This window comes from Mustela putorius, unplaced genomic scaffold, assembly GCF_011764305.1.
Source record: "Mustela putorius furo isolate JIRA1106 unplaced genomic scaffold, ASM1176430v1.1 tig00000139_pilon_pilon_pilon, whole genome shotgun sequence".
In the NCBI taxonomy this organism is placed as follows: domain Eukaryota; kingdom Metazoa; phylum Chordata; class Mammalia; order Carnivora; family Mustelidae; genus Mustela; species Mustela putorius.
Window position 1 is genome coordinate 307,902 of NW_025421293.1, and position 23,754 is coordinate 331,655.

Consider the following 23,754-nt stretch of genomic DNA (forward strand, 5'->3'; position numbering starts at 1 on the left):
TCAAAGAGCCTCTGGTAAATAGGCCTAGGGTTCCCAGTCAATGAATTTATAGTGTATTTTATGACTCAAAAAAAGTATAGCTGTTCTGCAGAACCTGAGATTTTATGGATCCCACATACATGACAGCAGACAATTTTATTCAGGTGAGGAGGAAACTGGTAATGATAAATGACAACAACAACAGACAAACCAGACTCACGTTTCTCCAGTGCTGGATTCCTGGGAAATAACACTCTTCTCTCCCTGCTTCTTTCCTGAATAAAAATGCAGCATAAAGCTCTGACTATGAATCTCTTTACAAGAGATCTTGAGAGTTCTGCAAGATGAGAGCCTAGAAGGAGAGGAGGAAACGAACATCAAGGTCCAGACACAAGAGAAGAAAGAGAAACTGTCTAGCTTCCCTCTCCCCACTGGCAGGATTAGTACAAAGAAGGGTCAGATGCAAAATTCCCTAAGACTGCTTGCCTTGCGAAACGCTTGACTTCTGCCTCCTTTTCACACTGCAGAGGAGTAAACACATTATTTTCTCTGGCTTTATTCTGCAAAAGCCTCAGGTCTGACAGGAAATCACCTAACCCAATTAGCAGAATGCCAACGAGAGGGAAAGGGGAGAGGATCTACTGAGAGAACAAAATGCAGACAGAGGGCTGACTCAGGTATATCCCAGACTCTGCAAAACAGACCCTTCTGTCTTCAAAAGGAGTAGACACAGTGGCCAACATGCCAAGAACAGTCAACGAAAAGTTCCATTGCCCAATATCAAGGGAACACAGCCAACAATTCTGAATTATAATCCTCATAATTAAAACTATAAGTAGAAATAGATAAAAGTACCAAAACTCAGAAGAAAAAAAGATAATAGAAATAGTTAAGAAGATGAGGCAAGAAAACGCAAAGAGTCTGAAGAGGGGAACCATAATGGCAATAAATAATTCAGAGGGTTCAAAATACAAACCTTGCATAACCTTTCTCTCATCCAATTTTTGAGTTGGTCTCAAAAGCAAAGAAAAGGAATGTGGCTTCCATCTTGGCCCAGCCTCCCTCCCTGGGAGGTAGCTGCCCTATGGTGAGGTCCATGTGGCAGAACTGGAAGAGGCCCCCAGGAAACAGCCAGAAAGGAACTGGGGCCCTTGATCCCACAACCCTCAAGGAACTGAATCCTGCCTCCCATGTGAATGAGCAAGGCAGATCTCCAATAAAGCATTCAAATAAACTGGACTTGGCCAACGTGACCTCCCAAATTTTAAACCCACAGAAACTGTGAAAAAATGAATGTTTGTTTTAAAGCTGCTAAGTTTGGGGGTAATGTGTTAAACAGCAATAGGTAGCTAGAACAACAGCTTTGAGGTAGGCAAAACTTTCTTAAATAAAGCATGAACAATAAAAAGAAAGCATGATAGAATGGACTTCCTCAAGATTAAAAACTTGCACTTGCTCTTCAAAAGATACCATGATGGGGCACCTGGCTGGTGCAGTCAGTTAAGCATCTGACTCTTGATCTCAGCTCAGAACCATGACTCAGGGTGGTGAGATCAAGCCCCACATCAGGCTCCACACTAGGCACAGAGCCTCCTTAAGACTCTCTCTCTCTCCCCCCTGCCTCTGCCAACAACAACAACAACAACAACAACAACAACAAAAGATACCATAATGGGGAAAAAAAAGAAAAAGAAAAGACAAGCTACAGAATAGGAGAAAATACTTACCATACACGTATTTGACAAAGAACTTGTATCCAGAATAAAGAACTCTTACAAGTCAGTAATAACACGACTTATTAAAATATGAGTAAAAGACTGGGATAGACATTCCAGAAAAGAAGATATGAAACTAAACTGAAAAGAAGAATGACTAAGATGAAAAAGACCGACCACACCAAGTATTGGTGAGGACAGGGAACCGCAGAACTGCTCGGGATAGGAAATGGTCCGACCATTCTGGAAAACATTTTAGTGGTTTCTGATGAAGTTGAACAGAGGTTTACCCAAGAGAGACCCAAGAGCACTCTCTCTGTGACAGCCCCCAACCAGAAAGTCCACCAGCAGATGAGCGCTCAGAACCGGGGGATATCCCCACACAGGAACCGTACTCAGCGCCCCAGAGGAAGGAATGAGTACCACGCGCCAAAATAAACACAGAAAACGTGATAGTGAGAGAAGGCAGACCCCAAAGACCGCATGCAGCATGATTCCGTTTCCAGGACACACCAGAAAACACAGACGCTACGATGACAAAAATCAGGTCAGGAGGGCTCGGGGGTGGGGCGGCCGGGCTGCAAAGAGGCCTTGGGGACTCTGCAGGGGAGACGGAAGTATTCTATCCGCTGGCGATTTTAAGTGTGTAGATAATCTCGAAATTCACCCAAATGTACACTCAAAATGGGTGCGTCCTGTTGCGTCGAATTCTACCTCAGAAAACATCAGCTTTAGAGAGGGCACTGGCGTGCATCCAGTTACCTGAAAACCTCAACCGTCCCGACCGCTCGAGGTCACCCCCGCGGCGGTGAGGGCCCCGCGACCACACCGAGCACCCACCAGCAGCTGTGGTAAAACCGTTCAGAAATCCTGGACTTTGCCCCTTCCTCCCCGGACCCTCTCGCCCGCACGGGTCAGTCCAGCCCCGGACGAGCAGACGCCGTGAAGCGGACGCCGTGAAGCAGACGCCGGCGCGCGGCGCCCGTGAAGCAGACGCCGCCAAGCTTCTCTCACGAAGCGGTCTCAGTCCCTGCCTCGCGGCGGTCGCGGGCGGCAGCGGGCCCGGCAGGTGCTCCGCGGACACCCCAGCTCGGCCGGGAAAGACGGCCCGGCCGGACGCGCGCCGACCCCCGACCTCGCCGCGGCGACGTCCCGGTGCAGGATTGCATCATTCATTCCCGCGGCTCGGGAACCGGCGGCGGGGGAAGACCGGGGGGCTCCTCCAGAGTACACCGGGAAGCCAAAGCCTGGAAACCCCGCGAGCGCTTCCCCCGCCGCGACCGCGAACGCCGCCGGCCGCGGACAAGGCCCGGCTCGGAGACCTGAAGTCGGCACCGGAGCGCCCGGCACGCGCCCAGACTCACCCGGGGCTGCTGCCCTTCCTGGTTGCCGGGCTGCCCTTCCGACTGCAGGCAGCCGCGGGCGCGCCCCGACCCTCCGCCCGGAGCTCCGAGGGGGCGGCCTGCGCAGGGTAAGAGGCTTCCCCGAGCCGCCCCGTGAGGTCTGCTGGCAGCGCGGCGTCCTCCGGGCGGCTTTCCCAGCGGCCGACCGCACCGGCGGGGCCGTGCGCTGCGGGGCTGGGCAGAAGCGCTTGGCCCCGCCCCTGAGCGGGGCTTCTCTGAGCCCGCCCCTCCGCCGCGGACCCGCAGCCTCTCCGCCTCCCGGCCCCGCCCCTGGGCGGGGCTTCTCTGAGCCCGCCCCTCCTCCACTTCATGCGGGAGGGGCAGAAGCGCTCCCCGCACGCCACACTAGAAATGAGGGTAAGAGAAAGCCAGGGACTTCTGGGCTCCTTAGGGACCTTTTCTGCAATTAACGGAAGCTTCTAGGGGTCTTTTTTGAATTCACGTTTGATCTTCTGTTCTAGGAATGTAGGTCTCTAGGAGAATTTCAGTAACTACTTCTATCATATTATATATCAACCATCACTTAATATATACAGTATCAAAAGCAAAACAACTTAAATGCAGAAAGCTGTGAGTGACAAAATGTGTCTGATCCTTTTTCTTTTCTTTTTTCTTGTCATCTTATTTTCTTCTAGGTGTCACTTGCCGAGCTACTTTTAAGTTGACTATAATAAATAAGGGGTGAGCACCTCCAAACATTTACCTTTGGGTCAGCTGGCTGGAGCAGGACAGTGAGGTGCCGCCCTAAACCTCAGGCGCTAACAGTTCAGGTTCCCTACAAGTGGTCACTCAGGGAGAGGGGACGCAATTGCTGGAGCAGGACAGTCGGTCACCACATCCCTGCTCTTTGCTACAGAACCTCTCAAAACACAATTCAATCCAGAAACAAGAGTGCTGCTGCTCTTTAGCCAGGCATGCCCTTGAAGTTCAGCAAGAAAATGGTTGCAGGTTTGGGGCACATCTGGTTTAATTTCTCCCAGATGTGTCAAAGAGGGTTCTGATCTGAAGAATGGAGAGGTGGAATTTTGATGTTCTGAAATATGAAGTAAAAAAATGATACCACTAATGGGGGAGGGTAAAATAAGGGGATCTAAAATAACAATCTAATTAAGAACCTGTTTATATTTTGTAGTAATTTAGACATCAGTATAATAAAAGATGTTAAACACCAAATATTTGTATATAAGCATAGACGGTAATTGAGTATTTCTAGGGGGAAAGAAACCCAAGTACAATAATGTGGGAAAGTATAATTAGTTCCTGCTATTATTCATATTTCATAGATGCTTAATATGAAACAGATTTCAAATAAAATATTTGCACTGAATAAAATCTGTCAGCTACTCATGGTCTCTCTACCTACCTCATAGTCACATCTGTACTAACACTTGGGTCATGAGGTAGCAGTGCTCTACAACACAAACCGCACTGAAAAAAAAAAAAATGTCCAGAGGAAGCTAATGGGTGGTCACAGATAATATGAAAGAATCACAAATGTGTATGAAATGTGTGTGTGGATGGGGGCAGTCTTGTGGGACTGAGCCCTTAACCTGTGGGATATTATGTTTGAGAAGATAGTGTCAGAATTGAGTTAAATTTAGGATAATAGGATACACAGCTAGTGAAACTTCCACATTTCATGACCAGAAGTAAAGTGTTTTGTGTAAGTAGTAAAAGTCAACATAGGAGGAAAGAATTGGGTTTTGCTGGGAGGAAAAAAACCTGAGTTTTTCTCTTTTCAATTACATACCCATAATGTATTTATTTTATAGTTGGAAATTTGTACCTTTTGGCCACCTTCATGTAGTTCATGCTCCCTACTCCTAAAGCATTTAGTTTTAATAGATTCATAAACCATTACAAAACTAATAAATATTTTTAAACTAATCTCAACCAATATGAAACCAAAAAAATTAGAAAGGTAAATTCTTCATTCCTTTTACTCCCCAGGATTAATTGCTCACCATAATTACTATTGACATGCACAGAGTTTTTTCTTCTTTCAAAAATGGGAATAGACCAGCATATATTATTCTGAAGTCTGCCTCATTCACAGGACATATCATGGACATATGTGTATGGTGTGACTGGCTCTAGATTAGAGGTTCCAGCGACCCCCTCCTTAGGTCTGATTGATTTGCTGGATAATGTGCTTTTTCAGAACTCAGAAACACATTTACCAGCTTACTACAGCATAGAGACGGACAAACAAACGAAGAGATACACACAGGGTGAAGTCTGGGAGAGTCTCAAGTGTAGGAGCTTCAGTACCCATGAAGCTGGGTGTAGCATCTCAGGGTGTCCTACAACCTGGCGGCTCTTTGAACCCCATACACTTTTGGTTCTTATGGAGTCTTCAGAGGCATGATCGATCAGTAACTCCATTTTCAGCCCTTCTCTCTTCTCAAGAGAATGGGGGCAGGACTGAAATTTCCAAGCTTCTAATTATGGACTGGTCTTTCTGGGGACTAGGTTTCATCCAGAACCCCACCCAGAGGTGCTCCATTAGAACACAAGATGCTCAGGGCATCTGGGTTGCTCAGTGGGCTGTCCAAGCAAAGCAGGAGCCATAGAGGAAATACACACATTGCCACCTGAAACATGGGGGAGAAACACCCTGGTTTCTCATTTCCTCTCATCAGGGTTTCTCCTGGCTAAATCTACCTAGAAGCCAGCTGACACAGGGAACCTAAGGGGAAATGTGTTTTCTGTAGGTGTCAGACAGAACAGAGCAAAGGAAGAGCAAGGAACAGATAGGACAAAGGCAGGCCAAGGAACAGCGCAGATTACAAAGACCTACAAATAAGTAATAAAAAACTAATTCCAGGGGCACCTGGGTGGCTCAGTGGGTTAAGCTGCTGCCTTCGGCTCAGGTCATGATCAGCAGGGAGCCTGCTTCCCTCTCTCTCTGCCTGCCTCTCTGTCTACCTGTGACCTCTGTCAAATAAACAAATAAAATCTTCAAAAAAAAAAAAAAAAGAGAGAGAGGAAAGAAAGAAAGAAATCGGGGCTTCTGAAACTTAAAAAAAAAAAAAAAACTAACTTAAAAAAAACTAATTCCAGGGGTGCCTGGGTGGCTCAGTGGGTTAAGCAAGCCTCTGCCTTCAGCTCAGGTCATGATCCCAGGGTCCTGGGATCGAGCCCCACATCGGGCTCTCTGCTCAGCGGGGAGCCTGCTTCCCCCTCTCTCTCTACCTCTCTGCCTGCTTGTGATCTCTCTCTGTCAAATAAGCAAATAAAATCTTTAAAAAAGAAAACAACTAGGGTCGCCTGGGTGGCTCAGTAGGTTAAGCCGCTGCCTTCGGCTCAGGTCATGATCTCAGGGTCCTGGGATCGAGTCCCGCATCAGGCTCTCTGCTCAGCAGGGAGCCTGCTTCCCTCTCTCTCTCTCTCTCTCTCTCTGCCTGCCTTTCCATCTACTTGTGATCTCTCTCTCTCTCTGTCAAATAAATAAATAAATAAATAAATAAAATCTTTAAAAAAAAAAAAGAAAAGAAAACAACTAATTCCAGTAGAAATATGGGAAAAGAACATGAATATGCAATTCACTAAAGGCCAATAAACAAACAAAAAAAACTAATTAAACTAGTAAAGAAATTCAAAGAAAAATAATGAGTTACAAATTTTTTCACACATACACAAAGATGAAAAAGGTTGATAAGGATGCAGAAAAATGGGCCCTTATCTGCAGTGTGAATATAAAGGCATGCAATTTTTTAACTTCTAGTTACCCATCCCAAAGAGCTCAATCAATGCAGAAATATTCCTCTTTCAGGGTGTTCATTAGATAAGTTAAACAATTTATGTTATGTATATACCATATGGTATATATATGTATGTATGGTATATATATATATTATACAATAGAATACAGCATAGCCATTTAAAAGGATGGTAAATCTATATTTATTGACAAAGAGCTTTTGGACAAATTACTGAGTAAAAATGCAGAATATAAAACAATATATACAGTATGAACTTATTCATATAAATCTGTATGTAACTGGAAGATATTTGAAATGTTTACCAAAATGCTAAATGGCTGCCTCTCGATGATTTTCACTCTTCCTTATACTCTTTTGTGTTACTTGAATCTCCTACATGGTTGCACATTAAGTATTAAATTTGTCATTAGGGAAAACATAAAGCTATCCTTATAGTGGAGAAAAATAGGAAAACTTACATTATAAAGCAGGATGATTACAATATAAAAAGTGCAGCCATTCATGACTGAATCTCCCCTCTCCTCCTAGAAATTCTACAAAGCAATGGAGAGTTGGTTGAGGGGGACCTGAATATCCTGTATTCCACAATATTAGAAGAAAAGCCACTAGAGACTCCAAGGCCTGAATAAGGGCCACCAAAAGCAGCAGAGATTGGGCAGCAACGCATGGGGGAGTGGCACTTGGGAGGTCATAAGGGAAGCAGCAGCAGCAGATCCCAGAAAACACCAGAAAGCAGATTCCCTGAGGATGAGAGGTTCACATGAAAATGAAAATACCTGTTGTTCAAAACAACCAGAACGCACACAGCGATGAGAGGTGAGGTTGCACTTAGGCTACAAGAAACCCAGTAGACAGAGAAGGTACACAGTATCCAAAAGAATGTCTTGGAAACCAAACATGATAAATCTCAGAAAGTAGATAAACAGCTCACCTCAAATGCAGGCACTATGTTTCCTGGGTTCAGGGACCAGTGACAAAGCCAGAGAGCACAGGTATGACAGCAGGTATGGGCCAGTTTAGGACAAGAAAGCAAAGGAAGAGAGGCTACACAAAAGCTGCTAAGAAAAGCCACACTGAATGAGGCGGTGTGACCATGGCAGCTAAAAACTTTGGCACTGTTCAGCCTGGAAAACTACCTTGGGCCCTCTTGCCCTTCCTTCGCAGGAGATCCCTGAAAATCATGGGTCCTAGAAAACACAATTCATTTAAAAATGGATTAAAAATGGATGCCTGGGTGGCTCAGTTGGTTAAGCTACTGCCTTTGGCTCAGGTCATGATCCTGGAGTCCCATATCAGGCTCCCTGCTCAGGGGGCTGGTCTGCTTCTCCCTCTGACCCTCCCCCCTCTCATGTTCTCTCTCTCAAATAAATAAAATCTTTTATTTTTTTTTTAAAGATTTTATTTATTAATTTGACAGAGAGAGATCACAAGTAGTCAGAGAGGCAGGCAGAGAGAGAGAGGGAAGTAGGCTCCCTGCTGAGCAGAGAGCCCAATGCGGGACTCGATCTCAGGACCCTGAGATCATGACCTGAGCTGAAGGCAGTGGCTCAATCCACTGAGCCACCCAGGCGCCCCAATAAATAAAATCTTTTAAAGAAATGGATTAAAAATAAAGAAAAACAAAGTGACAAATACCTTTGTCATGAGTTAAAACTGTGTATGTCCAAAATTCATATGCTTAAGTTCTAACCTCTAGTACCTCACAATGTGAAAACAGTTGGAGATAAGGCTCTCAAAGAGATGATTAGGTCAACATGAGGTCCTTAGACTACACCCTAATCCAGTCCAACCGGGAGCTCAAAACAAAGAGGAAAGCTGGATGCATGGAGAGACACCAGAAATGTGAGTGCACACAGAACAAAGATTCTATGAGGACACGGTGAGAAAGCAGCCTTCTGCAAGCCCAAAGAGAAGCCTTGGAAGAAACCAAACATGCTGACACTTTGATCTTGGTCTTCTAGCTTGCAGAAGAGTGAGAAAACAAATTTGTATTGTTTCAGTCACCCAGTCTGTGGTTTTTTTGTTATACAAACTAATACAACTTTTCATACAAAATTACTATATAAGTAAGAATGGTAGAAAAGGAGAGCAAATCTTACCTATAGCTAAAAGTACACACCAGAAAACTGTTAGTCACAGAAAAGATGAAAACTAAGACTGATTATATATTCTGTTTTTTTTTTTTTTTTTTAAGATTTTATTTATTTATTTGACAGAGAGAAATCACAAGTAGGCAGAGAGGCAGGCAGAGAGAGAGAGGAGGAAGCAGGCTCCCCGCTGAGCAGAGAGCCCGATGTGGGACTCGATCCCAGGACCCTGAGATCATGACCTGAGCCGAAGGCAGCGGCTTATCCCACTGAGCCACCCAGGCGCCCCTATATTCTGTTTTAATATTAAAAACACAGGGAGGGGCACCTGGGTGGCTCAGTGGGTTAAAGCCTCTGCTTTCAGCTCAGGTCATGATCCCGGGATAGGGGATCGAGCCCCGCATCGGGCTCTCTGCTCAGCGGGGAGCCTGCTTCCTCCTCTCTCTCTGCCTGTCTCTCAGCCTACTTGTGATCTCTGTCAAATAAATAAATAAAATCTTAAAAAAAAAAAAAAACACAGGGAATTGACTCCATCCAAACAAAAATACAAAGGCAGGAGTTCAGGGAAGAGATGACATGAGAAGAGGAAGACAAAAGACAAAACAAAATCTAAGGGAAAAGTCGAAAGGGGAAAATAAAAAAATAAAGATGAAACTAAAAAAGGACACAAATAAATTAGATACTATGAAAAACCCACTTACCAATATAAAGGATAAAACTGAGCAAAGCAAACAGTATATAATAATGATAGAGAATTAACCAAACTATATAAAATAATGAAAGAGAATAAAAGAGAAAATGATAGAAAACAGGCAAGGGAGATGCAACAAAAGCATAGCTGAACTTTCCAAAGAAAATAACCAAACATGAGAACAAAATAAGTATTTAAAGATACATAAATAACAGCTACTGGATTTAAAAATAAGGAAAGACACCATTGAAGAAACCATCAACAGCTTCCTGCTGACCTTGGTGGGAGGCAGTGGCTGAATTTGCATCAGCTCTTTGTCCTCAAGATCCTCCTTTAGCTCCTCCCCCTCCTGGACCTAGTGTCATGGCTCCAGGCCAAGGCTTCCCTGATCTTTCCAGCATCTGAAGGACACTCATCCCATCAAGATGAACCACAGTGTGGTCCTCACTTCTAAAAGCCATTTGAAAGCAAGAGCAGTTGCCCCAGCCAGAGATAATGGTCTCTGAATCAAGCCCAGAGGAATGACATGGGGGAGTTGTGAGAGATGCCGTCTGGAGATCCATAGAGTTCTTGTGGATCTAAAGATCTCTCCAGGAGAGGAGTTAAGATGGAAGAGGAGTAGGGGGACCGTAAGTTTGTCTCATCCCTTGAATACAGCTAGATAGTTATCAAATCATTCGGAACACCCGAAATATCAGTAGGAAGTCTGAGAAAAATTCTGCAAGTCTCCTGGGAGAAAAACCACCATTAATCTGGAAGGTAGGAAGCATAGAGACTTGAATCCGGTGTGCTATAGCTAAGGATATGGTGGCAGGGAGAGAGACTGCCTAAGGAGACTACCCCAAAGTATTAAAAACACCAGAACCAACATTAGAACCTTTAGAAGTCAGCTACAGTGGGGGACCTGCCTGGCTTCAAGGTGCTCAAGTGGCGAAGCTGGGTGGAATCCAGGCTGTGACAGTGCGGTCTGAGGATCGCCAGGTTTGCAAGAACTGATGGTGCCTGCATGCCGAATGGTTCCCAGGCACAGGAGCATGAAAGCCCTCTGAGAACAGTGAGTCCAGGTGCCAACTTTCTGCTCTGGGTTGTCCTAAACTGCGAACCACTGAGCCATCCTGTGACCGCTTTCATGGGTCTGGTTCAGCAAAAGGCAGAAAGGTGGCAAGACCCTCCCTGGGTGAACAGCCTGGATCTACACCACAGGAGTCCCTGAAAGTTAGAGTTTGGGAACTCAGTGCATGCCCGAGATAAATATGCTCAGACACAGGCAGGGTGAGCACTGAGTTCTGACAGAAACCCAGAAGACAAGAGTGATTGATCGCTCTCCTGTAAGGGCTCACTGGAGAGTCCAGGATGCACATTTTTCAGCTCTGGAGCTAGAGAGCTGGGCAACAAGACGTTCATCCCACCCATCAGTACTGAAAGCCCTCAAGGAGTCAAACAGCACGACCTAGTGGACTCCAGAGCTGCTTACACAGAGCCCTGCCTCCCTGTGCACTGGAGGCCAGTTTCCACTAGGGCAAGTTCACCTGAGACCCGTAACAGGTCCCTCCCCCAAAAGACCAGCACAACAGCTCATTCACACCAAGTTCACTGATCATAGAGGGCTGCAAAGCTTCAGCTCTAGGGGAAATTTTTACCTGTATATGTTCTTTCTTTATTTTGGGATCTAATTTATTTTTTTAAAGATTTTTTTAAAGATTTTATTTATTTATTTATTTGACATAGAGAGAGTCCACAAGTAGGCAAAGAGGCAGGCAGAGAGAGGGGGGGAAGCAGCCTCCCTGCTGAGCAGAGATCCCGATGTGGGGCTTGATCCCAGGACCCTGAGATCATGACCTGAGCTGAAGGCAGAGGCTTAACCCACAGACACCCAGGGGCTGGGATCTAGTTTCTTTCAACAAGAGATCAAAACACACCCAGGATCTAGTTTGTTTGTTTGTTTTCTTTCTGTTGTTGATGATGCGGTTGTTTTTTTCTTTCTTTCTTCTTTTATTTTCTGGACAAAATGATGAGACACAGAAATTCACCACAAAAGAAACAACAGGAGGTAGTATTCACAGCCAGGGATTTTTTTTTTTTTTTAATTTATTTCACAGAGAGAGAGATTACAAGTAGGCAGGCAGAAAGAGGGGGAAGCAGGCTCCCCACCGAGCAGAGAGCCCAATACAGGGCTCGATCCCAGGACTCCGAGATCACAACCCAAGCTCAAGGCAGAGGCTCAACCCACTGAGCCACCCAGGTACCCCTACAGCCAGGGATTTAATCAATATGGCTATAAGTAAGATATCCAAACTAGAATTTAAAACAACAATTATAAAGACACCAGACAGGCTTGAAAAAAGTATAGAAGTCACTAGAGAATCCCTTACTGTAGAGAAATAAGAACTAAAATCTAGTGAGGTCTAAAGTAAAAATGCTATAACTGAGATGAAGTCCCAACTGGAGACCACAAAAATGAAGATGAAAGAAGCAGACAAGTGAACCAGTGATCTACAGGATAAAACTACAGAAAATAATGAAGCTGAAAAGAAAAAGGAAAGAAAACTATTACATTATGAAAATAGACCTAGGGAAGTTAGTGATTCCGTAAAGCAAAATAATATCCATAATACAGTAGTCCCAGAAGAAGAGTGGGGTATAAGGGGCAGAAGTTTCACTTGAACAAATTATAGCTGAGAACTTCCCTAATCTGAGGAAGGAAACAGGCATTCAAGGCAAGAAGCACAGAGAACTCCCTTCAAAAACAACAAAAATAGGTCAAAACCTCAACATATTATAGTAAAAATTGCAAATTACAAAAATATAGTGAAAATCCCGAAAGCAGTCTGGGACAAGAGATACTTAACCTACAAAAGTAGGCATGTAAGGCTGGCAGCAGGCCTGTCCACAGAGACCTGGCAGGCCAGAAGGGATTGGCCCAATATATTCAATGTACTAAATGGGAAAAATATGCAGCCAAGAATACTTTATCCAGCAAAGCTGCCATTCAGAATAGAAAGAGAGGTAGTTTCCAAGACAAACAAAAAGTAAAGGAATCCATGAACACTAAATCAGCCCTGCAAGAAATATTAAAGGGAACCCATTAAGAGAAAGAGAGACCAAAAATAACAAAGACTGGAATGGAACAAACAATCTACAGAAACAGCAACTTTACAAGTAATACAATAGCACTAAGTTAATATCTTTCAATAATTACTCTGAATGTAAATGGACTAAATGCTCCAATCAAAAGACACTGGGTATCAGAAAGAAAAAACAAAACAAACAAACAAAAGAACAAGATACATCAATATGTTGCTTACAAGAAACACGTTTTAGACCCAAAGATACCTCCAGATTGAAAGTGAGGAGGTAGAAAACCATCTATCATGCTCATGGACATCAAAAGAAAACTGGGGTGGCAATCCTTATATCAAACAAACTAGATTTTAAACCAAGACTGTAATAAGAGAGGAAGAAGGACACCATATCATAATAAAGGGCTTTATCCAACAAGATCTAACAATTGCAGATATATATGCCCCTAACTTGGGAGTAGCCAAATATATAAATCAGTTAGTAATGAACTTACAGAAGGTGCCTGCATGGCACACTTCTCCCTTCGACTCAGTTCCTGCATTAGGCTTTCTGCTCAGTGGGGAGTCTGCTTTTCCCTCTCCCTCTGCTGCTCTTTCTCTCTCTGTCAAATAAATGAACTCTTTTAAAAAAGAGCTTAAAAAAAAAACAAATTTAAAGAAACCTATTGATGATAATACAATAATAGTAGGGAGAATTTAACACCCCACTAACAGCAATGGATGTGGATTCATTGGATTCATCTAAGTAGAAAATCAACAAGGAAATGAGGGTTTGGGGGGTTTTTTGGTGGGTTGGTTTTTTTTTTTCCATTTAAAAAAATTTTTTTAGAGATTTTATTTACTTGAGAGAGACAGAAAACACACAAGAGAGAGCTAGAGAAAGCATGAGCAGGGGAAAGGGCAGAAGGAGATAACCCACTGAGCAGGGAGCCAATGTGGGACTTGATTCCAGAACCCTGGGATCATGACCTAAGCCAAAGGCAGACATTTAACCAACTGAACTACCCAGGTGCCCTGAAACGAGAGCTTTGAGTTACACACTGGACCAGATGGACTGAACAGATATATTCAGAGCATTTCATCCTAAAGCAGCAAAATATACTTTCTTCCCTAGTACACATGGAACATTCTCCAGAATAGATCACATACTAGGTCACAAATCAGGACTCAACCAGAACAAAAAGGTTAAGTTCATACCATGCATATTTTCAGACCACAATGCTATGAAACTTGAAGTCAACCACAAGAAATTTGGAAGGACCACAATACATGGAGGTTAAATAATATCTTACTAAAGAATAAATGCCGGGTGCCCGGGTGGCTCAGTTGGTTAAGTGTCTGTCTTTGGCTCGGGTCATGATCCAGGGGTCCTGGGATCGAGCCCCACATCAGGCTCCCTGCTCAGCGGGGAGTCTGCTTCTCCCTCCAACCCTCCCCTTCTCATGCTCTGTCTCTCTGTCTCTCTCACTCTCTCAAGTAAATAAATAAAATCTTTTAAAAAAAATGAATGAATGGGTAGAAGGAAATTAAATAATTTAAAAAAATACATGGAAACAAATGAAAATGAAAACATGACAGCTCAAATCATTTGGGATGCAGCAAAGGCAGTCCTAAGAGGGAAGTGTATAGCAATACAAGCCTTCCTCAAGAAGCAAGAAAAATCTCAAACACAAAATATAACGTTACACCTGAAAGGGGGGGGCGGGGCAGCAAATAAAGCCTGAACCCAGCAGGAGAAAAGAAATAATAAAGATTGGAGCAGAAATCAGTGATGTAGGGAAAAAAAAAAAAACCAACAACAAAACAAAACAGTACAACAGATCAACAAAATTAGGAGCTGGTTGTTTAATAAAAGAATTAGAAAGGGGCACCTGGGTGGCTCAGTGGGTTAAGCCTCTGCCTTCAGCTCAGGTCATGATCCCAGGGTCCTGGGATCGAGCCCCACATCGGGCTCTCTGCTCTGCGGGGAGCCTGCTTCCTCCTCTCTCTCTCTCTCTCTCTCTGCCTGCTGTGATCTCTGTCAGATAAATAAATAAATATTTTTAAAAAAGAATTAGAAAGACTGATAAACTTCTAGCCAGACTTATCAAAAAGAGAAAAGACCTAAATAAATAAAAAAATCATGAATGAAAGAAGAGAGATTACAACCAACACTGAAGCAATACAAACAGTTCTAACAGAATATCATGAGCAATTATATGCCAACAAATCAGACTATCTGGGGGGAATGGATGCATTTCTAGAAACATATAAACTACCAAAACTGAAAAAGGAAGAAACAGAAAATGTGAACAAACCCATAACCAGCAAAGAAATTGAACCAGTAATCAAAAATCTCCCAGAAAACAAGCATCCAGGGCTGGATGGCTTCCCAGCGGTTTTCTACCAAACATCTGATGAAGAATTAATACCTATTCTTTTGAAACTGTTCCCAAAAATAGAAATGTATGGAAAACTTCCAAGCTCATTCTATGAAGCCTTAATCCCCAAACTAGACAAAGATCCCACCATAAAGGGGAATTGCAGAATAATATCCCCAATTTTGCATGGATGCAAAAATTCTCAACAAGATACTAGCTAATAGGATCCAACAGTACATTAAAAGAATTACTCACATGACCAAGTGGGACTTATTCCTGGGCAGCAGAGGTGGTTCAACATCTACAAATCAATCAATGTGATACAGCACATTAATAAAAGAGAAAGGATAAGAACCACACAATCTTCTCAATAGATGCAGAAAAGTCATTTGACAAAGTACAGCATCCTTTCTTGATAAAAACTCTCCACAATGTAGGGATAGAGGGAACATACCTCAACATCAGAAAAGCCATATATGAAAGAACCATAGCAAATATCATCCTTAATGGGGGAAAACTGAGAGCAATTCCCCTAAGGTCAGGAGCATGATAAGGATGTCTATCCAACAAAAAGCAATAAAAGGCATCCAAAGTGGCAAAGAAGAAGTCAAACTTCTACTCTTCACAGATGACATGAAATGCAGACTTCACCCAGTCCCAAAAGACTCCACCAAAAAAGTACTAGAACTGATACAGGAATTCAGCAAAGTTGCAGGATATAAAATTAATGCTCAGAAGTCTGTTGCATTTCTATACACTAACAATAAAGTAATAGAGAAATCAAGGAATCAATCCCATTTACAATTGCACCAGAAACCATAAGACATCTAGGAATAAAACAAACCAAAGATGTAAAGGATCTGTATTCTGAAAAACACAGAACATTTATGAAAGAATTTGAGGAGGACAGAAAGAAATAGAAAAACATCCCATGCACATGGGTTGGAAGAATAAACATTAAAAATGTCTATGCTACATCCAGATGGCCAACAGACACATGAAAAAGTGCTCCACATCATTCGGCATCAGGGAAATACAAATCAAAACCACAATGAGATACCACCTCACACCAGTCAGAATGGCTAAAATTAACAAGTCAAGAAATGACAGATGCTGGCGAGGATGTAGAGAGAGGGGAACCCTCCTACACTGCTGGTGGGAATGCAAGCTGGTGCAACCAATCTGCAAAACTGTGTGGAGGTTCCCCAAAAAACTGAAAATAGAGCTACCCTATGACCCAGCAATTGCACTACTGGGTATATATTCTGAAGATACAAATGTGGTGCTCCGAAGGGACATGTGCACCCAAATGTTTATAGCAGCAATGTCCACAATATCCAAATTATGGAAAGAACCTAGATGTCCACCAACAGATGAATGGATAAAGAAGATGTGGTATATATACACAATGGAATACTATGCAGCCATCAAAAGAAATGAAATCTTGCCATTTGCGATGACATGGATGGAACTAGAGGGTATCATGCTTAGCGAAATAAGTCAATCGGAGAAAAACAACTATCATATGATCTCCCTGATATGAGGAAGTGGAGATGCAATGTGGGGGGGGTTGGGGGGTAGGAAAATAAAAAATGAAAGAAGGTGGGATTGGGAGGGAGACAAACCATAAAAGACTCAAACTCAAAAAACAGACTGAGGGTTGCTGGGGGGAGGGGGGACGGGAGAGGGTGGTGGGGATATGGACATTTGGTGGGGGGGGGGGTATGTGCTATGATGAGTGCTGTGAAATGTGAAAACCTGGTGATTCACAGACCTGTACCCCTGGGGATAAAAATACATTATAAGTTTATTAAAAATAAATAAATAAATTTAATTTTTTTTTAAATGTCTATGCTACCCAAAGTGATCTACATATTCAATGCAATCCCTATCAAAATACCACCAGCATTTTTCACAGAGCTGGAACAAACAATTTTTAAAATTTATATAGCCAAATTTGTACCTAAAGTAATGTTGAAAAAGAAAATCAAAACTGGAGGCATCACATTTCCAGACTTTAAGCTGTATTACAAAGCTGTAATCAAGATAGTGTGGTATGGGCCCTGTTTTTGACACAGGGATCAATGAAACAGAAGAGAGAACCCAGAAATGGATGCTCAACTCTAGGGGTACTAATCTTTGACAAAACAGGAAGGAATATTCAATGGAAGAAAGACAGTCACTTCAACAAATGGTGTTGGGAAAATTGGACACTCGTGCAGAAGAATGAAACTGGACCACTTTCTTATACCACACACAAAAATAAATTCAAAATGGATGAAAGACGTAAACATGAGACAGGAATCCATCAGAATCCTAGAGGAGAACACAGGCAACAACCTTTTTGACATCAGCCACAGCAACTTCTTGCTAGACATCTCTCCAGAGGCAAGAGAATCAAAAGGAAAAATGAACTATTGGGACTTCATCAAGGTAAAAAGCTTTTGCACATCAAGAAAAACAACGAACAAAACTAAAAGACAACCTATAGAATGGGAAAAGATATTCACAAATGACATAGCAGATAAAGAGTTAATATCTAAAACTATAAAGAACTCATCAAACTCAATACCCCAAAAAACAAAAAATTCAGCTAAGAAATGGCAGAAGACATGATAGACATTTCTCCAAAGAAGACATCCAAATGGCCACCAGACACATGAAAAAATGCTCAACATCACTCAGCATCAAGGAACTACAAATCAAAACCACCTCACAGGAGTCAGAATGGCTAAAATTAATAACCCAGGAAACAACGGATACCAGTGAGGATGTGGAGAAAGGGAAACCCTCTTACGCTGTTGGTGGGAATGCAAACTGGTACAACCATTCTGGAAAACAGTGTGGAGTTTCCACAAGAAGTTAAAAATAGAGCTACCCTACGACCAAGCAATAGCACTACTGCATATTTACCCCTGGTATTTATCAATCAATCAATCTTTAAAAAAGAATTTTCAGATTGCATCTAAAAGTGAAACCAATCTGTATGCTGCATTATTGAGGCTCACCTAAAAGTGATTCAGAAGATTGAAATAGGATGACTAAAGATCTGCTAGTCAAGGGCAAATAAAGGAAAGCAGGAGTAACAATTTTAATTGACAATGAGGTAGAGGCCAAAAATCTTTAAATGAGAAATACTGCTTACAGTTTTAATTCACAATGAAGAGAAAAGGTATAAGTATCAGGAATTATGTTGTATAATATCATACTCATAAAGCAAAAATTACAAGTCATATAGGGAAAAATAAATTTACTCTTGCAGTAGAGGAGTTACTTTTAATGAGTACTCAAACTTACAAAAACCTTAGTAAATTTGACCACATATAAATAAAAATTTTTGGGGGTGCCTGGGTGAAGCCTCTGCCTTCAGCTCAGGTCGTGATCCCAGGGTCCTGGGATCGAGCCCTGCATCGGGCTCTCTGCTCATCGGGAAGCCTGCCTCCTACCCCCGCCTGCCTCTCTGTCTACTTGTGATCTCTGTCTGCCAAATAGATAAATAAATAATATTTTTTAAAAAAATAAATAAATGTTTCCACATAACAAAAACAAAAGCAAACTTCATAAAGTTAAAAGATAAATCTATTGATTCAAGGGCATGAAGAATCCAAAGTGGTCAAGTGACAGTCTTAATTTCCAATTCATTGGAATGTCTCCTATTAGAAGCATTTCTCCCTTTAGAACTAAGACCAGGAGCCTAGTAGAGCACAAGTTTTTAGGGATAGGTAGCAAAAATTTTACTGGGTTACTAGGGATGCCATTTCTATTTCCATTTCTTGATTCCTAGACTGGTGAATGCCTGGTATGAGAGAAACAGCACCCTATATTGGACATTGATTCAGAGTATATAAGCTTCCTGGAAAAACTTTCCCTCAGCCCCACTAGATACTGCCACCTGGCTGGCACTGTAACTGAATCAGAAACGCCATTCCACCATTCTGTCAAATCAGCTACTTAGGATGGTGGGGAACATTGTAAGACCAGTGAATTCCATTACCACAGGCCTATTGCCTAGCTTCATTTGCTATAAAGTTGAGTTCCTTCACCAGAACCAATGCTGTGTGGAATACCGTGATGGTGGATAAGGCGTTCATGGAGTCCACAGATGTTAGTTTGGGCAGAAGCATTATGTGCAAGGAAGGCAAATCCATGTCCAGAGTGTCAATTCCAATAAAAACAAATCGTTGCCTCTTCTATGACAGAAGTGGTCCAATGTAATCAACGTGCCATCAGGTAGCTGGCTCATCACTCCAATGAATAGTCATATCAGAGATGCAGTGTTGGTCTCTGCAGACTGAGCACTTGGCAATGGCTATAGCCAGGTCAGCCTTGGTGAATTAAGTCCATGTTGTTGACCCCATCATAACCTCCCACCTGCCACCATGGCCACTCACTGGGCAAAGACAGCGGTGGCTTGAAGGGGCCAATTGTTATCCACTTATTAAAATCGTCCTCTGCTGTGGTCACCCTTTGCTGAGCATTTATACAGGACACAAATATATTCATGTTTTTCACTCATTCAGAGAAATCAACATATCTCTTTTGCAGACTTCCTTGTCAGCAACCTTCTAATCATGTTCCTTCCAAGTCCCTGACCACCCAGCTAAACCACTGGCCACAGCCCATGAATTGGTATATAATCACTCATCAGGCCATTTCTCCTTCCAAGCAAAACGAGTAACCAGATGCACTGCTTGAAGTTCTGCCCATTGAGAGGATCTCCCTCTATCACTGCCTTCATGGATGTACACAGCTGCCCACTTTTGGGTGGTGCCTGCATATCCTGCAGAACCATTTGTAAATCAGGACCAAGTTTTCTCTTCCTCTGTCACCTGATCAGAGGGAACTTCCTATAAAGCCACAGGTGCAGGCTGGGACAGAGAAGGTAGGACAGCAGGAGTTAGGACCATCAATATTTGGGCCACTTCTTTATACAATTACTTGTGCTTCCAGGACCTACTGGGATATTAGTCTAGTTATAGTTCTAGGTGCAAAGAGGGGTGGTGGGAATGGGTTCTGAAGAGAATCAGCAGTGTCTTCCAAGGCAACTCTCTTGGGGAAGACCATTAGTTTCCTAGTGCAATGCAGGATATATCTCCACAGAGAGGGGTAGACAGACTGCTTCTACCAGCAAATAAAGTACAACTGAATTTACAGGCCCAGTGTCCCAAACTTCATCAGGGCATTCTCGTACATCCCATTCCAAATATCAGAATCCCATTCCTTCCTTACCAATGCCTCCACTTTTCAACTCACATTATAATTTGGCTACTAACATGATGAGATTTGGGGTTTGGTTTTCAGCAATCTCAGCTCTGCAGCTACAGGAGTATCTTTCAGCATGGACAGAGAAGCTTTCAATCATTTATACAGTTCTTGGGCTGGGACTCTGAACCCTTCATCTCATCCATTTTCCCCCCACTTTGTTCAGTGACATTAGAAGCAACAGCAACTTCATTATACTCCTTAGTTTGACAAAAATGTTTGAAGGTATCACACACAGTAATCCAGATTCTTGCCTCTTGTGTTTGATTAGGAATATCCAATAGTGGTATTTCACATATTCCTATTTTCATATCATGTCACGGATTTTATCATTACTTTTACTCTTTACTACTGGAAACACAATCCTTAGCATCTCTAAAATCTGATCAGATCAGAGAGCCAATTCTAGAAACCCCAGAACCTACTCAGAGAATTCAATTTACCCTTAAGATTCTGCTTCCTTAGAACCACTCTTAGTATCAAAATCTTTATTAGTCAGGATTCTCCAAACAGAACCAACAGGATGCATATACACATCTATATATCCATCCATAGCGAGGGAATTATCCACCATTGAGATTAAAAAAGAGAAATTTAAGGAATTGGCTCATGTGATTGTGGAGGCTTCATGAATCCAAAACCTGCAGCACAGGCTGGCAGACTGGAGACCCAGGGAAAGAGTTGCAGTTTGCATCCAAAGGCAGTCTGCTGGCACAATTCCTTTTTGCTATAGGGAGGTCAGTCTTTATTCTATTAAGGCCTTCCACTGATTGAATGAGGCCCACCCATATTATGTAGAATAACCTACTTTACTCAAAGTCCACCAATTTTTTAATATCATCCAAAAAAACACATTCAGAATAACATTTGACCAAGTATCTGAGAACCAACATTGCCCAGCCAAGTTGACACATAAAATTAACAATCACAAATGGTTATCTCTTGGGGAAGTTTATAAATTTATTTAAAATTTTTTGTTTTTTTCTAGGATTATCATATATTATCTTTCTAATAAGTAAATATATATTTTTAATAGTTTTTTTAAAAAAAGATTTGCGGGGCACCTGGGTGGCTCAGTGGGTTAAAGCCTCTGCCTTCGGCTCTGGTCATGATCTCGGGGTCCTGGGATAGAGCCCTACACTGGGCTCTCTGCTCGGCGGGGAGCCTGCTTCCCCAACTTCTCTCTGCCTGCCTCTCTGCCTACTTGTGATCTCTCTCTGTGTCAAAGAAGTAAATAAGGTTTTTAAAAAATAAATCAAGATTTGCTTTGGGAAGTCTACCCTAGTAGCATAGCACTCAGAATATACCATTATAGCTGTTGAGTACATTGTGTATATTGTGTGTCCTATTGTATGTTTGTCTAATAAACTAGGAAGGCTCTACAGAAAAGAGCCTCCACTTTTCATGTGCATATGTTTATCCCAAGCACACTACTCTGCTACAAAGTACACTCAAATAATGAATGGTGAATAACAGAAAAAATATTACCCCAAATGCATACTATTACTCCACCTACCCATTCTAAACCTGGCCCACTTCTGGGATTTCTTTGACTTCTTCAGACTCCTAGACTAGAAATGGTGACCACGTAGTACGTTTCAAAATTCTGTCAACTTTATGTCAAGAATGCCTGTAGCCCCTGGCCTTTTGCTATCTGTATGTCCACTGCTTTGATTTGAATATCACACTTATAAAACGTGAGTTTTATTTAAAAAGTAATATATGCTTATTTCTGAAAGTGTAGGCCAAAAGAACAGATTTTTCAAAACCATATAATTCTATACTTCATTTAGGAAAAATCAAACATGCAAAATAGCCAGAAAATTTCTGAAGAAAGACTGAAGAGGATGCAGCTCTACCAAACTTTGAAACATATTGTGAAACTATAGTAAATAAAATATGGTATTCCTACTTACATAGACTTAGCTATGAATTTAGTCCAAGGTGGATCCAGGTACATTTGAGAACATAGCATATACTAATAATTGCATTACATATTAGTGGTGGAAAATATGAATTATTCTGAAAAAAAATTAAACTGGATTCTGTGTGAGCTCTTTCCAAATACTGACAACCAATTCAGTCCTCAGATACCAAGGTTCTTAATTCTCCAACACCAACTGGGTATCCAGCAATTCAATCCAATTCTAATTCTACCTGGAATTAGTCCAGACCCTGCAGTGAAGGGCTCAGTCCCAGAATATTGCCTCCACTTCAGACTCCAGTTACAAGCTCCAGGTCTACATGCTACCTCCATTTCTGTCTGACTTGGCTGCAAATTTGGGGGTTTCCACAATTCCCTCCTCGGGTTTGAAAAAAAATTTTTTTTAAGATTTTTTAATTTATTTGACAGACAGAGATCACAAGTAGGCAGAGAGGCAGGCAGAGAGAGAGGAAGGGAAGCAGGCTCCCTACAGAGCAGAGAGCCCGATGTGGGGCTCGATCCCAGGACCCTGGGATCATGACCTGAGCTGAAGGCAGAGGCATTAACCCACTGAGCCACCCAGGCGCCCCAGGTTTGAAAATTTTTGAGACTAACTCAGAACTTGGGAAATCACTTCACTTAGGTTTATGGTTTATTATAAAGGATACAACTCATAAAGAAACCAAATGGAAGAAAAGCACAAGATCTGGTAGTGGGGAAGAAGCACAGAGCTTCCAAGCCCTCTAGGTACACCACCCTACCAGGATACCAATGGGTTTACCCACACTGGTTATTTAACCATTTTTATAAACTATCATATAACTATGCCTCCCCCAGAGGATGGGGGCATAAGACTGAGAATACCCACTGTAATCACTGTGTTTAGTCTTTCTAGTAACCAGTCCCCATCCTGAGGCTATCTAGAGTTCTCACCTTAACTTACATCATTAGCACATCTCAAGTATATTCTAAATGGAATTGTTATAACAAATATAATCCCATCACTCAGAAATAGGTAAGGACTTCTGTGCCAGGAACCAGGGACAAAGACCAAATATATATTTTCATAATACCACAGATTTTTATCACATTCCTTACTAAAATAAATTTCAAATGAATCAAGGATTAAAATGAAAACGAAAATCTTAAAAATAGAAAAGAAAACATGGAAGAATTTTAAAAATACGTTTTAAGAGCATAAGGCCTGTTTTACACAGTAGAGCACAAAATCCAATGCCCATAAAAGAAAAAATATATATATATATGACTACAGGAAAAGAATTTTTTAAATTTTTAATTGGAAAAAAGACATACATACAAACTACTGTACAAATAGTATAGAGACAAGTTAATTGCAACACAGAAAACATAAACAGTTCCCACAAATCCACAAGAAACCAAATAGGAAAGCAGACAAAAGACATGAATAGACAGTTCACAGAAACAGGTCACATCTAAGATACAGGCTCACCTTCACTCTCAATAAACAAAACTTTAAGATACCATTTTTCACCTACAAGACTGGCAA

General features: G+C 42.0%; 1 protein-coding gene across 6 annotated transcripts in view; it reads right to left on the reverse strand.

Moving 5' to 3' along the window:
* The window catches only part of PSPH (phosphoserine phosphatase), a 41,309-nt gene that overhangs the window by 12,798 nt on the left and 4,757 nt on the right, over positions 1–23,754 (reverse strand). For 2 of the 6 annotated variants that reach the window (XM_004761729.3, XM_013061002.2), the window contains exon 1: positions 200–335. Coding sequence is in view for 2 of the 6 variants with exons in the window: in XM_045074882.1 (XP_044930817.1) it covers positions 200–273 (74 nt within the window). In the remaining 4 variants the exon portion in view is untranslated. Of the gene's footprint in view, positions 1–199; positions 336–3,058; positions 3,302–23,754 lie in introns of those variants that run through there. The other 4 variants (XM_045074882.1, XM_045074884.1, XM_045074883.1 and 1 more) reach the window with 4 other exon arrangements.